General features: G+C 42.7%; 1 protein-coding gene across 3 annotated transcripts in view; it reads left to right on the top strand.

Annotated features, from left to right (window-relative positions):
- POLR3B (RNA polymerase III subunit B) overlaps positions 1–15,033 on the top strand; it is a 527,519-nt gene that overhangs the window by 469,328 nt on the left and 43,158 nt on the right. For 2 of the 3 annotated variants that reach the window (XM_029597388.1, XM_029597387.1), the window contains 3 exons: positions 7,034–7,137; positions 8,872–9,038; positions 9,582–9,695. The exons of the other annotated variant lie outside the window; for it this stretch is intronic. In XM_029597388.1, coding sequence (XP_029453248.1) covers positions 7,034–7,137; positions 8,872–9,038; positions 9,582–9,695 — 385 coding nt within the window. The remainder of the gene's footprint in view (positions 1–7,033; positions 7,138–8,871; positions 9,039–9,581; positions 9,696–15,033) is intronic. 3 annotated transcript variants of the gene reach the window in all.

Here is a 15,033-nt window from a genome sequence, read left to right as displayed (position 1 = left end):
GTTAAGTTTGCTGGAATTATTGGGGTAACTGTTGAGGTTCTTTTTTTCACAAAATAACAAGAATTGATTGATAACATATTATTTTCATCAGAGAACCCCAGAACCTCAACTAAATACCTCTTAAATGTCAAAAAGGGAATTTCACCTGCTACTTTAGGAAAATTTGTAACTCGCACATTTAAATGTCTAATATTATTCTCTATTACTTCTAGTCTTCTAGAGCAGGCTAATTGATCTTTTACCAAACTGTTGCTCACACTTTGTAGCGATTTTATATTAGTTTCTACTTGTTCTATTCTGGTAACTACTTCACCTGTTTGCTTCTGTACACCCTGAAATTGTTGTTGTACATTTAAGGAAACTGAATCTATTTTCTTTTCTAGTCTATCTATAGTGGCACTTAAACCATTAACCAAGTCCCATATAGCACCTAGTGTTACCGTCTCTGGCCTGATTATTTTAGGCCTCGCTTCCTCTGGACATTCAGTGTTGAGGGTTCCTTAATGTTGAATGGCTGAAGCACCAGCTTCCTCCTCCTCTTCTGATTCCAGAACTGAGATGGCTCCTTCAGAGGTTTGGAGTCGTTCCTCCTCTGCGGTAGATGTTGTAACAGCCACTCCATTTGCGCCGTGTTGAGCTGGAGGTGGACGTGCATCAGGACTTAGAGAGGCCTCGTCCAGGGGAGCCCCCAGTTCTCCTACTATGGGGCTTCCAACGGGCTCACCGGAACTCTCTGTTTTTTCAAGATGCATCATAAACCTGTCAATTTCTAATTGGAGAAGGGGGGGTAAGGGTTCTGGGGGGAAATACCCTTACCTTCCCCTTTCTTTTAGGTGGCATAGTTCACAACAGAAATCCGATCGTTTAGACTTGTGCTGAGTTATAGTTCAAAGTCTCAGGATAAAGAAGACAGCAGAGCTACCCTCCAATCCGGCAAATCCAGACAAAGCCAGACTAAGCTGCGCGCACCCCTTAGGCGTGCACGGCGGCGGTGCGCCGCAAAGGCGCCGCCTTTGAGGCGTGCTTCGGCTCCTCCCACTGGCTTCCGGGCTTGGGGGAGGTGGATGTCCCGGCCGATGCGGAGCGCAGCTGACCTGTCTCCCCTTAATTGTTGGATGTTATTCTGTTCATCAGCTGTTTTGTAACATTTATTAGAAACGTTTTACAGTTATTTCTGTGTGGGGATCTATAGCAGCTTGGCTTCTTTTGTTTTCATAATAGGAAGTATATTGGTGTTTAGGGCCTGGTTTAATATGTGTAGTGTTACCTTTTCATAGATAGGTTGTTATATGTTCCATAATGCAGGTGTAACATTGTGCGGCTTAGTTTGTGTGCATTATTGCAGATCCTGGGACTATGTTAGGTGCTATATTTCTCTTTCCATTTCTCCAGGTTTGCACTGCATGCAGAGTGGCTTTTTTGGTTTTCCATTCCAGTTTCTGTCTCCATATTTATAAAGTTTGGTCTTTCTGTTCTTGCTGAAGGTAGGTTCTGTGTGTGTGACCGAGGTGAGGTATTTTACTAGCATGTAGGCAATTGTATCAATCATATTTGTTGTGTTTACTCAATAGGATATGCATTAGTGGTAAATTATTGCCTTTTCAAAAGGAAGGCTATTGTGCTTGGTAGTAAAGGGAGTTTGTTTTGCTTTTACTGAGATGTCACCAGACATGGTATTGTGAGTTGTATGGGTAATGACCTAGTTCTGTTCTGACCCATTGTTGGTGGTTGAGGAGGTTCCCGTGGATGCAGAGTGTATGTTTACATTTAGCCCAGTGACTGTCACATGTTCAGCGTGTCACACATGTGAGAACCATCTGTCAGGTGTGTCCCAGCCGAAAAAAGGTTGAGAACCACTGCTCTAGACTATTGATATTTTTTGAGATATTGCGTTGTAAAGAGATTAAAGAACAAGGGTTGATATCTTGAATTTACTTTTTGCTATCTGCACGGGCCGATACAGAAAACTTCGCGGGAGAGCCGGCGAGCACCCACTCTCCCGACGCGTGCCCAGGCCACTCTCCTGGGCGCGCGATTCAGGAAGCCCAGGTATGCAAATTAGGGCCCGCGGTAAAAAGGAGGCACTAGGGACACTAGCACGTCCCTAACGCTCCTTTTTGACAGAAGCGGCGGCTGTCAGCAGGGTTGACAGCCGACGCTTAATTTACTGGCATCGGTTGTCGAACCCGCTGACAGCCACAGGTTCTGAAAACGGACACCGGCAAAATTGAGCGTCCATCTTCCAACCCGTGGGCAGATTTTTTATTTTTATTTTTTTTAGATTTTTACTTTTTTTTTTTTTTTTTTTGGGCCTCCAACTTAATATCACTATGATATTAAGTCGGAGGGTGTACAGAAAAGCAGTTTTTTCTGCTTTTCTGTACACTTTCCCTGTGCCGGCCGAAATTAACTTCTGCCTTTGGGCAGGCGTTACTTTCTGTATCGCGCGGGAATAACTAATAGGCCCATCAACATTCATTTGCATGTTGCAGGCGCTATTAGTTTCGGGGGGGGGGGGGGTTGGCCACGCGTTTTCCACACGCTATTACCCCTTACTGTATAAGGGGTAAAAATAGCACGTTGAAAACGTGCGGCCAAACCGGGGCTAAAAACGCTCTCGGCCGAGCGCACCATACTGAATCGGCCCGTATATCAGATGATAGTAAATCTAAATATCTGGTTTTGTGGGAAGGGGATTTGGAAGCAATATTAGATGAGGAGGCATGAGATAAGACCTTTGGAAGGACTGCAGAAAATTCTATCTTAAGTAGGATAGTAGAGAATAGTGTTAGTCCTATTCAGATGGGATATGACTCCTCATAAACTGCATAAAATCTACCCAGCGCAGTCAGATGCCTGTTGGTGATGGTGTGGCTGTTGGATCTTTTTATCATTTGTACAGTCAGTTGTTTTGGGATGATATTCAGCATTTAATTGAGGACATATTAACAGTGATAATACCTAAGGATCCTAAATCTTTTCTTCTTTCTATATTCCCTTCTGATTTACCTATAGCAAAGGTGTGTCTGTTGGCTCAAATTATTTTTGCAGCAAAATGTAAGTTGGCTGCTCATTGGGGAAAGGTTTCCATATCTTCGTTAATAGCTATGCTCAATTGACTGTGGAATGGTTTCTGTATGGGCAAATTAACAGCTCTCTGTAAGGATAAACTAAAGTCCTTTATGCTTATTTGGAGTCCTTTTATTAAATGGTGTACTCATATTCATTGATATATGTTGTGGAAAGTGATTTATCCCTTACTTTTTCATTTCATTGTCTCTACAAGATATTTTGTTCAAATATTAGAAGTCTGCTGACTACAGTAATTATAAGGGGGGCATGCAGAAGGGTTAAGTGGGATGGGGGGAGGGAGGGGGACAGACTAGATAATGTTGTATATTGGAAAAACGTTTGCACCATATTTTCTTTTATTGTCTATGTAGTGTGTTTTATCTGTTGAATTATAGTCAACATTGTTGTGTTGTGTTGTATTGTATTGTGTGTTTAATAAAGATAAAATTTAAAAAAAAGAGTGCTTGGCAGTAGTATCTGTTTCCCTACTTAAACAACTGGCTAATATCAAGCAGATCCTGGCAAGAAGCAAATCTGTCCACTGTTTATTCACTCCACCTTTCTATCGCTAGGGCTAATCATCAACTTCCAGAAGTCCAGTCTGACTCCAGCTCATCAATTGGACTTCATAGGATTAAATTTGAACACACTAAAGGAAAAAAGCTCTTCTCCCTTGACAGAAAATGTTCATTATATTTTGCATAATATAGTCTTTGGCCACTCAAATTTTATTATTGGCCAGTGTTTTTATGGCCACCATTCATATAAGAAAACACGTGGATGGATCGGTGTAAAACAGATTTTATTGAAGCTTGCCCGACTCTGGCCGAGTTTCGCTCAAAGAGCTGCCTCAGGGGCTTACAAGCCACTCGATTAGGCTTGAATCATCACAGAGTTGACATATGACGAAGTAAAAGAGGATAACACAGTAGATTCCTCTAGAGTAATGTACAAATCCAATGAACGCTCAGCATGGATGATCGATCATCATCATCCATGCTCAGCGAAACTCGGCCAGAGTCGGGCAAGCTTCAATAAAATCTGTTTTACACCGATCCATCCACGTGTTTTCTTTGCTGTCAGCCACCTTGGATCGGCTACCGGTTTGTTTTCTTGGACCACCATTCATATAATACTGTTTGTGAAGTTGCATATGAGACACATAATAGCACTTCAATGGAGCCAACATTGTTAGCCAGTGTCTCACAAGATATGTCTCTCTAGACATCTCATTCATTTGTTGAGATGGTGGACGCAACCTTCAAATCTTCTTTGCGGTTAATCTTTTAATCCTCTGAAGACTCAGCAGCAATTGACTACAGATACCTCCATTCAAGGTTGGAGAGTGAATCTCAATACTGGGCTCTCTGGCAACTCGGACCATGCAAGTGCAAAGACTTCACATAAATCTTTTGGAGCTAAGAGCGATATTCAAGGCTTTTCATGTCTTCAGGCTATGGTTGAAAGGAATGGTCATAGAAATCCAGTTAGGTAGCAGTGTATCACATAAACAAGTGGAAACAAGGTACTCAAGATTTTGCAAGGAAATATGCAGTATTTGGAATTGGGCTATCTCACAGTACATTTCTCAATGCCATACATCTTCAAGGCGGATACTTTGAGTTGTTACATTCAGCCTCACAAATGGTTGCTTCATCCCAGCACAGCTGTTATGCTCAGGCTTGTGGACCCTTGGGCCGACGAGGGGATATACACCTTGCGGAGGATCCGTAGGTTCTCTCGTCGAGTGGCGAGGCAGGACAGAGGAGGAGAGCAGCTGACCCTTGGCACTGAAGACAGAAGCTACTGTGGAGACAGACAAGGAGATGAGCGGATGAGCAGGCTTCACCACTGGTGGTCTGCAGTCCCCCCGGGAGGAGCCCATAGGGACCCGGGCCGCTGGGACTTAGGTGGGCCCTTGGAGACGGTGGTCTTGAAGGAGTCCTAGGTCAAGTGCCAGAGGGTCGAAGCTCACCAGTCCGAAGTCGTGTACCAGAGGATCACCGCTTGCCAATCCGAAGTCGGGAACCAGAGAGAATCACCGTAAGCCAATCCAAACTCAGGAACCAGGAACACCAAGACGAAACAGGAACCAGAGTCCGAGCACAAGGAACTCACCGAAGCAAGCAGACTAGAAAGCGTTGGAGGACGTTGCCAAGTCGAGGAATGAGCAAAGGAAGCCTCCTTAAATACTTCCTCTGCTCTGGATCATTGGAAGCAGGTGAGTATCATTAAAGGGATCAGGTCCCTTTAAATCCAGCAGGGGGGCGCGGCCTCGCGCCTAAAGATGGTGGTGGCCATCTTGGATTTCCGAGGAGGAGGAAAGCCAGCAGAACTCCGCGAGGGAGGAGCAGGGACGGCTCCCCAGCGGGTGGCCAGACCGCGGACCATCCCCGGGGTGATGGGCACCGGCCCTGGGGAGTGTTTCAGGAGCTGCCACGGTGGGTCGCCGCCTTGGTGGAGGTATGGGGCTGCGCCCGTGGATGGCCACGGGCGCGGAACACAACAACAGCACAGTTTCTCTTTCACTTGTGGGGAGTTCTGCAGAAAGATCTCTTTGTAGCCCTGTTCGACTACAGCTTCCTCTATTGCGCCAAAAAAATTGTGCCCAACTGCTGAGCATCAGGTGCCTTTTCCATTTTATGTAATCAAGGACTGATGTATGCTTTTCCACTAATGCCACTCTTATCCAGAACAAGCCATGAAAAGACAAAGTAGATATGTTACCTATAGCTCTTTTTTGGCCACATGAGATATAGTTTCCATGGCTTCAATACATAGCATTTGCTCTACCAGTACTCGTAAAAATATTCCCAAATCTATCTCAATACAATGAAACACTGCTTCAATCTCGTAACATTCACAGCATGAATATTGAGAACAGGATAGTTCAAACTATACCCTTTCCCTCAGAAATCAAGATAATTATTCTCGCAGCAAGACAGCCTTCCACCAGAAATTTTTACAACTTCACATGGAAACGATTTTCCATCTGATGTACATCATAGAAAGAAGATCTGGTCCTCTGCTCTAATTCAGCTCTTCTTCAATATCTGCTCAGCTTCTCCAAGTCAAGGTTGAAGGCTGTTTTCATTAGTGTGCTTAAGTGCTATAGTAGCATACCACCAAAACTTACAAGGTCTTCCAATCTCTCATCACCCAATATTAAGATTCTTTAAGGGTCTTTTCCATCTTCATCTTCCTGTAAGAATCCCTCTTATTTGATGGGATCTAAATGCTGTCCCTATAATATCAATAACAACCTATTTATTGACCTTAATTGCTATGTAAGTACAGTCTGGAAAGAATCAATGAGCTGGACACACATCTCCAAAATTCCCACCAGTTGCTTCTCCTCTCTTATTCCTCCTCCTAATTCCATTCTCCCCTTCTCTTCCTAGTCTTCTAACTATTTGTACATGTCCTCTTATCATTCTTCTGTTGCTTCTCTCATCCCCTTATCTGTCTTCCTATTACATCTTTCCCTATCTCCCTCCCTTATTTATTGTCTTGTGCTTTTTACTCTTCCCCATCTTTTCCCTAAGCCATCTTCATGTTTCATCTCATTCCTTATTTTCTTGCTTTTCATAGAGGTTTAGAATGTGACAGCAGATATCTTCACCCTTGTTTTCTTCCTCTGGGACTGGGCTATGTTGCCTTCAAGTATCATGGAGAGCATACAGAAAAGAAATGTTAGGCACAAAGTGGTTTAACCTCAAGCATCCTGATATCAGGCTTTGGAAAGGTTTATTCTTTTACATTTACATTTATTTAAATTTATGAATCGCTTAACACTAAAAATAGGTCTAGGCGATGTACAAGGGAACAGTCATAAAATCCAATAATAAAGCAAAATAGCATAAAACACTAAACCTAAGGCTTGACAACAGATTTAAAATTAAAACATAATCAGTTAATAAATAAATAAATAAATAAAGCAATACAAACTTTTACTCCTTAGGAGTCTGTGGTTTGATTGTCCCTCAAGAAGACATGCCGTTCTGTGACACTGGAATATGTCCTGATATCATCATGAATCCACATGGCTTCCCATCAAGAATGACGGTTAGTTATAGATTTAATGTTTTGGTAACTTATGTAAACTGAGATCCACATTGAGAGATTTAATGTGATGTGATGAATAAGAGATGATAGGATGGGCTGTGTTTTGAGCAATGGAATGGCAGAGCAACAAACCTTGCAGTTAAAGGGAATGCACTAAATATGATACATTTAGATATCGGTAAAGCTTTTGATTCTTATTTTACATGATATAAATAAACTAAAAAAAACAGTTTAGGATATACAGTTTACCTGGGTGGAAAACTGGTCAGAAAAATTAACTTGGAGTAGTTATTTAATGGCTGGTTCTTATCCAGCTGATAAAGCCCCTTTCAGTCCTTTGACTTTTGTGTGCTCATCCAGAAGGTTTTTCATGATGGTTACTTCTCCCCAAAGAGTTAAGTTCCAAGGCCTTAGTGACTTATCCACCTTTATACTAACGACTTCATTCCAAGTTCCTGCCCAAGGTAGATTTTTGCCTTAACCAGTTAATCAACCAACATTTTTCTCCAGGCCACAAGTTCATAGAGGTGAACAAGAACAGCTTGGATTGCAAGAGAGCTGTTGTATTCAAAGCTCATAGAAAGTCCGTCCAACTTTATTTTGAGCTGAACAGAACTGAGATTACAGTAACCAAGTGTAGCTTTGTAAGTGAATAGCAGATTGCATTTCTTTGTTATGCCCAGGCAGTCTGACTCTAGAAGGGCATGTAAGTTTCATAATAAATAATATTAGAACTGTGGCAGTATCGTGGCAGTCTATGACCAGCCTTTATTGAAAAGATCTGTAAAGCTGCAATGTGTAGCTCAGTCCACACATTTACATCTCATTACTGTTTGGACACTGATTCCTGTTGTAACAGTAGGTTTGGTCAGTCTATCCTCCAAGGTCTGACAATGGGAAGAGTCCAACTCTATCCTCTCTAGGACCCATTTTTAAATTTCAGGTTGACGTCCTTATTAGAAATTTAAAATAAAAGGAAAATTTGAAAAATTGTTTTTTTTAACGACCTAAGAATCACATTCTTCTTGCCCTTTAGTGGTTTGGTGGTTGTTTTTCCCCTTTTTGGTTAAATAAAACCCTTAGGGGTGGATTTATCAAAATGCGGTAAGTACCGCATGCGATAGCAAAAGGGGCGTGTTTTATGCTAATATAGCATTTATCGCTAATAACCTGTGCGAAGAGCTAAGTTAGTGCAAATTGCGATACCATTTTCAGATTCTGCGATAAGCACGAGACCTGTTGTATTTCCTTCATTCAACCACCAGACACACAGGAGAGAGAGAAAGAGAGAGAGAGAGACTGGCCATAATGTCATGGCCCATAGGTAGGTATTTGTATCCCTATGGTAGGCCCAGCTAGTAACTCGAGGTGGGGTTTAGGTAAGAGTGTAGGGGGTTAGGGGTCACTTTGACATTCTACGTGACACCTACGAACAGAACAGTGGTCTCTTGTGAAGATTTGCTGGCCTTCGGAGTGAGGAAACTCACTCCAAGATGAGATTTGGGCAAGGTTCTCTCAACCTAGCTTGATGGAAAGAGAGTTTAAGGCAGGGGTAAGCACCTGCAGTCCTGGAGTGTTACACGTCAGTCGGGTTTTCAGTAAATCCACACTGAATTTATATGCAATAACCCGATGGAGCTGCAGCACGCGAGGACTGCCGGTTTTTTTAGCTGATTTTGCACTCTTTGGTACCTTGAGCTGTTTGTAAGTCTTGTCCTGTGTTCTGGTCCCCAGGTGGGGAAACTGATTGAGCTTCTCGCTGGCAAGGCTGGGGTTCTGGATGGCAGATTTCACTACGGCACAGCATTTGGAGGCAGCAAAGTCAAGGACGTTTGTGAAGATCTCGTTCACTATGGCTACAGCTATCTTGGGAAAGACTATGTCACATCTGGCATCACAGGGTAAACCCCAACAGCTGTTATAGAACGTTTTAAATGTAAAAGCTTGAAGTCTGCCACAGTGAGCAAATTTATATTCTTGGATTGATTTGAAACAGTGCACTTGCCAAGATTGGGCAATGATGCTGAAGTAGCGCACAAGAATGAGTGCTGCACTTCCTGTGACAAATAATGATGGCAAAAGACCATAAATGGCTGTCAATGCTCTCAAGCACAAGAGAGTGCTACAAGATTAATTTTCCCTAGAAATAGGAGAGCATTGAAGGCTGTCAACAATGGCTTCCCTGATGAGAGGCTGTACTGCCTCTTCTGTGTGGGAAGAAGCATGGAGAAAGACTGATGGATGTCAATAACAAACCAATAGCCCTAATTCAGTCTCTTTAAAAATTAGTATAAATGAGCTTTTTACAATAATTCAGAATTTAAATCCCCTGCTAGCCATTGTCTCAGAATATAGGATTAGAAATGACTTGCTTCCTAGTATTCAGTGATCTTGTTTGATGAATGAGCTTGCATAAAGTGCAGGGGTTTTTGTCTTTTCTCTAGGGAGCCCCTGGAAGCATACATCTACTTTGGGCCAGTGTATTACCAGAAACTGAAGCATATGGTGTTGGATAAGATGCACGCGAGAGCTCGGGGACCCAGAGCTGTCCTTACCAGGTACATACTATGGTTGATCCTATAGATTGCCCCTTACTATCTCGCCACATTCAACCGCATTCTTATACTATGGTTGATCCTATAGATTGCCCCTTACTATCTCGCCACATTCAACCGCATTCTTATACTATGGTTGATCCTATAGATTGCCCCTTACTATCTCGCCACATTCAGCCGCATTCTTATACTATGGTTGATCCTATAGCTTGCCCCTTACTATCTCGCCACATTCAGCCGCATTCTTATACTATGGTTGATCCTATAGATTGCCCCTTACTATCTCGCCACATTCAGCCGCATTCTTATACTATGGTTGATCCTATAGATTGCCCCTTACTATCTCGCCACATTCAGCCGCATTCTTATACTATGGTTGATCCTATAGATTGCCCCTTACTATCTCGCAACATTCAGCCGCATTCTTATACTATGGTTGATCCTATAGATTGCCCCTTACTATCTCGCAACATTCAGCCGCATTCTTATACTATGGTTGATCCTATAGATTGCCCCTTACTATCTCGCAACATTCAGCCGCATATTTCACAAGAAATAAAGAACACACTTGGAGGAGAAACCCATCCCCCACAACATTAGCTATTTGTAAAACCTCCCTCAATGCTTATAGGATCACCATACTGAGAACAAAGAGAGATTTTTTCTCAAAAAAAATACATCATTTCATATTTGATTCAAAAGCACTTTTCTCCTACGTTTCAGCTCTCACTAAACTATCACCTCCTACCATTCCTGATGATCAAGCACTCAACAAAGCATCAGAACTAGCAGAATACTTTAAGGATAAAATTGACAAACTGACTATCTCTTTCTCATCATCTTTTTCATATCCCCCCATTCCCTCACATTACCTCACCTCAACTAAATACAACGCTGGAAACTTTCGAGACCACTTCAGCACTTGAGATAGAAAACATACTTAAAAAAATGAAACCGTCATCTCATCCCTTAGACACAATTCCTACTAACCTTCTCATCGCAATAAGAAACTCCATATCAAAACCAATTGCAGACATCATTAACTGCTCTCTCTCCCAGGGTCTAGTTCCTGACCAACTTAAATTAGCCATTCTCAAACCTCTACTTAAAAAACCTAACCTTCCAACCACAGATCCAGCTAACTTCCGCCCAATAGCTAATCTGCCATTGATCGCCAAACTTATGGAAAAGATAGTCAATAAACAACTATCTGAATATTTGGAAGAAAACAACATTCTTGTATCTTCCCAGTATGGCTTTCGGAAATCGTTAAGCACTGAATCTCTCCTTATCTCTCTTACCGATTCTATTCTATCTAATAGGGACAAAAAACAACCACATCTTTTGATACTACTAGATCTCTCTGCAGCCTTTGACACTGTCAATCATTCATCTCTATTAAAATGTCTGGCAGATATAGGCATTAAAGGAACAGTCTTCAGCTGGTTCAAATCCTTCCTAGCAAATAGACAATTCAAAGTAAAGATTAACAACAAAGAATCACAACCGATCCCTTCCAACCGGGGGGTCCCTCAGGGTTCCTCCCTTTCCCCTACCCTCTTCAACATTTACCTCTTACCTCTATGTCATCTACTTACTAAACTAAACCTAACTCACTATCTCTACGCGGATGACATCCAGATACTCATCCCAATCTCAGAATCCTTACAAAAAACCTTGACTCACTGGAACAATTGTTTGCAACAGATCAATCATCTTCTCTCCAGCCTTTGCCTCATTCTTAACAATAACAAAACTGAGATCCTAATCATCAATCAAGACATCAACATCAAACTTCTAAACCCAGCTGACCTACTCAACTCATCCACTCCCATATTAAATCACTCACCACATGTTCGAGATCTAGGTATCATGCTAGACAATCAGCTCAATTTTAAAAAATTCATAAGCACAACCACCAAAGACTGTTTTTATAAGTTACAAGTCTTAAAAAAATTGAAGCCTCTTCTTTATTTCAATGATTTTCGGATGGTCCTACAAGCCATTATTCTATCAAAAGTCGACTATTGCAATTCGCTTCTCTTTGGCCTTCCATATTCATCCATCAAACCCCTCCAAATGCTACAGAACTCTGCAGCCAGAATCCTTACCAATACGAATAAAAGAGATCACATCACCCCCATTCTCAAGCTCCTCCACTGGCTGCCTATAAAGCAAAGGATCCTATATAAAGTACTCATCGTAATTCATAAATCCATCCACAATATCTCTCCTCTTCAATTATGTAACCAACTACGCCCTCACTCCACCTCTAGACCCATCAGAGGAGCATATAAAGGCACACTCTATGTACCTTCAACAAAATCCTCGCATTATAAACGTGCCATATCTACAGCAGGCCCCATTCAATGGAATGCGCTCCCACCAGACATTCGGCTTGAGCTCTGCCACTCTTCATTCAAAAAAAAAACTTAAAACCTGGCTCTTTAGCCAAGCTTTTCCAGGACCATGATCATCATTTTTTCCCCTCCAACCAGCAAGAGCATATCTTCTTCACAAACCCCCATTTTCCATACCACTACCTACTTCGGTATCTAATCTCTTGCTGTAGGACACTTGAGACTTTCTCACTTATACGTTATAATTTTTATGCTCAATAAGACCTGTCAACTTAATTGTTTAAGTCTTTTTCTTTTCTTTCCTTTATCTTTTGGTCATCAATGTTACAACGTTATTGTTAAATTTTGAACTTATGTACTCTGTTCCAAGTTTCATAACCTTGTTCTATGTAATGCCTTTTGGCAATTTTCATGTTCTGTTTCAATGTAAACCGATGTGATCTTTATTTCATATAGGAACACCGGTATATAAAAATCTAAAAATAAATAAATAAATAAATTCTTCCTAATTTCTTTTCAGGTCCCATCAGAATCCGTTATGAACTAATCTGTGAAATAAGTTTCAAGTCAGGATGGGCCTTTACCATTCTTTGGTGGTTTCCCTTAGGATTCCTACAGGAATCAGTTCGTATATAATAACTCAGGCCTGTTCATGTCCCATTGCTAAGCTCCTGCTGGAGAGATATTAAAGATCAATATGCAACTGGCCATTAAAATGCCATTTTATTAATTGCCCCCTTTCCTGGATTTCTCTGGGCCTTTTTTGATTTTTTTCTTATAGCAATCTCCGGTCATAGTCGGGTTTTTTTGTTTGTTTTTATGTAGATCTGTTTACATAGGACTGTTGTCTAACTCACAGATCACATCTGCTCAGCTTATTGCTTAAGAATTTAAGCAGTTTTGTTAATTGTTAAGTTTTGCACTATAAAAATGTATTAGGATTCAGTAGACAGTAGTGCCCGCTGGTATTTGCTCCTGAAAAACTCATTCTCAGATTTGCATTCTGTTACAATTACTTTACACCACTGTTTTTCAAACTGGGTTCTCTGACCTTAACCCAAAGGTTCTATGGTGCTGCCTGCCCGCCCCCATTTAACTATTCCCTTTCAGCACTGTTGGCTGTCAGTGAATTTGAGCCATCTGCTACCTGAATTCCCACACAGTTCTTCCAAGATTGTATTCAGGCACAGCACTGCTCAGATCACTGAGAGCCACACAGTGCTGAAAGGGATTAGCTGTCACAGAAGCATCGACAAAAGGGGAAGGGAGGGAACAGGGTGGTGGAGGCTGACTAGTGATGGCTGGCTGGGAGGATCTGAGGATGCATGATCATGAATTGGGAGGCTTGAAGAGGCTGGAGAAGCTTTATAAGGGCACTGTAAGGACATTCAGAGATGGACTCTTCCTTCTCTTCTCTCCTCCCCCTCTCTCCCCACACACACACCCTAGAGGAGGGCTTCCAAAAACTGTTGCTTGGGACCCCCAAATGGGGTCATAACGGCTTCAAACAGAAGCACTCTTCAGGTGCCAGCAGCATTAATAGTGGAAGTCATTATGGGTCCTTTGAACAAGCAAGTGTTCACAGGCACTTCCTTTGCATTAGTTTTTGTGGATACATTTTCAATGGCTGGGGGAGGTTTCCACTGCTCTTCTCTCATCTTCTACCATTGATCCTACCCAAGAGAAAAATATTGCTCCTGTTGTCAGCCTGTCCTCTTTTCCATCAGTTATCATTCACCTTTGCAATTGATCCTTGTCAGGGGGATGTTTGGCAGGGAGGCCGTTTGAAGGGAAGGATCAGATGTAGGAGGGGTTTGAGGGTTGGAGCAGGTGAGAGTGAGAGCAGATGAATGACAGAAGATTGACTGGGAGATGTAAGTTAGGAGCTGAGGGATGTGAAAAAAATTGAGGGGAGGAGGAGGAGAGAGAGGGGATGACAGGATCAATTGTATGTTATAAATTGCTTGGGATGAGAGGAAAATGGCTGGAGGTGTGGGAAAGGATGAATTAGAGAGATGAGCTGAGGGATGTAAGAATAACAGCTGGAGGGCAGAGGTTGAGAGGGGGTCTGCTGGGGGAGAGGGGGGAATGCTTGGGAGAAAGGATTCTGTTATGTTTTAACTTGATTTGTGGGCCCATGGGTCGTGGAGAGAGCTGACTCCACCCACAGGGAGGAGCCCTGTGGGGACTCTCCACGACAGGCGGGATCTCAGTAGTGATGGACACAGGAGTCAGAGAATATTTATTATACAGCAAAGAGAAACCCGAGGAGCGGGTTGTAAATTCAGTCCTGGAATTAGAAGACCTGGGATGGATTCTCCAGTAGTGGTCCATAGAGCGGGGTAACCCGGGGAATCCTTGCTTCTTGATAATCTTGTGCGTGATAGCTCTGGTAATGATCCGTCGTGCGGGGTAGGCCGGAGGCAAATGTGAGTAACTGATACAAGACAGCATAAATCTGGTAGTGGTCCGCAAGGCGGGGTAACCCGGAAAGTGCTTGCTTCAGATATAGCTTGTACGTTGTAGCTCTGGTAGTGGTCCACAGAGTGGGGTAACCCGAGGATCCCACACAGCAGGATAGATGAGGTAACGAAGAGTAGGTCTTGTACTCACAATGCAATAGAGAATACGTAGCAGCAGCGGAGATCTGTTGCAGGAGAACTCACATAGCTGAAGAAGGTGAGACAGGCAGGAGAGGGTCTCCAAGGAGCGGATAGCTGTGAGTGCAGAAAGGCCCCCGAGGAGCGGGTACCTGAGTCACTCAGCCAGGAACACCGGTACAGCGATGCAAAGCGTCTCAGAGAAGGAATAGCAAGATGGAATCCTTGCTAACTCGTAGGTAGGAAAGTCCGGTTAGTTTAAATACACGTAGGCAGTGACGTCATGCGGAGGGGACGCCCCTGAGGTTCCCGCCATGACGTGCACAAAAAGGAGGCAGGCGCGCGCGTCCTAGGTTACTCCGGGTTCAAGATGGCGACCGG

The sequence above is a fragment of the Rhinatrema bivittatum genome, chromosome 4 (assembly GCF_901001135.1).
Source record: "Rhinatrema bivittatum chromosome 4, aRhiBiv1.1, whole genome shotgun sequence".
Lineage (NCBI taxonomy): Eukaryota > Metazoa > Chordata > Amphibia > Gymnophiona > Rhinatrematidae > Rhinatrema > Rhinatrema bivittatum.
The sequence above is the reverse complement of the archived record's forward strand: the minus strand, read 5'-3'. Positions and strand labels throughout refer to the sequence as shown.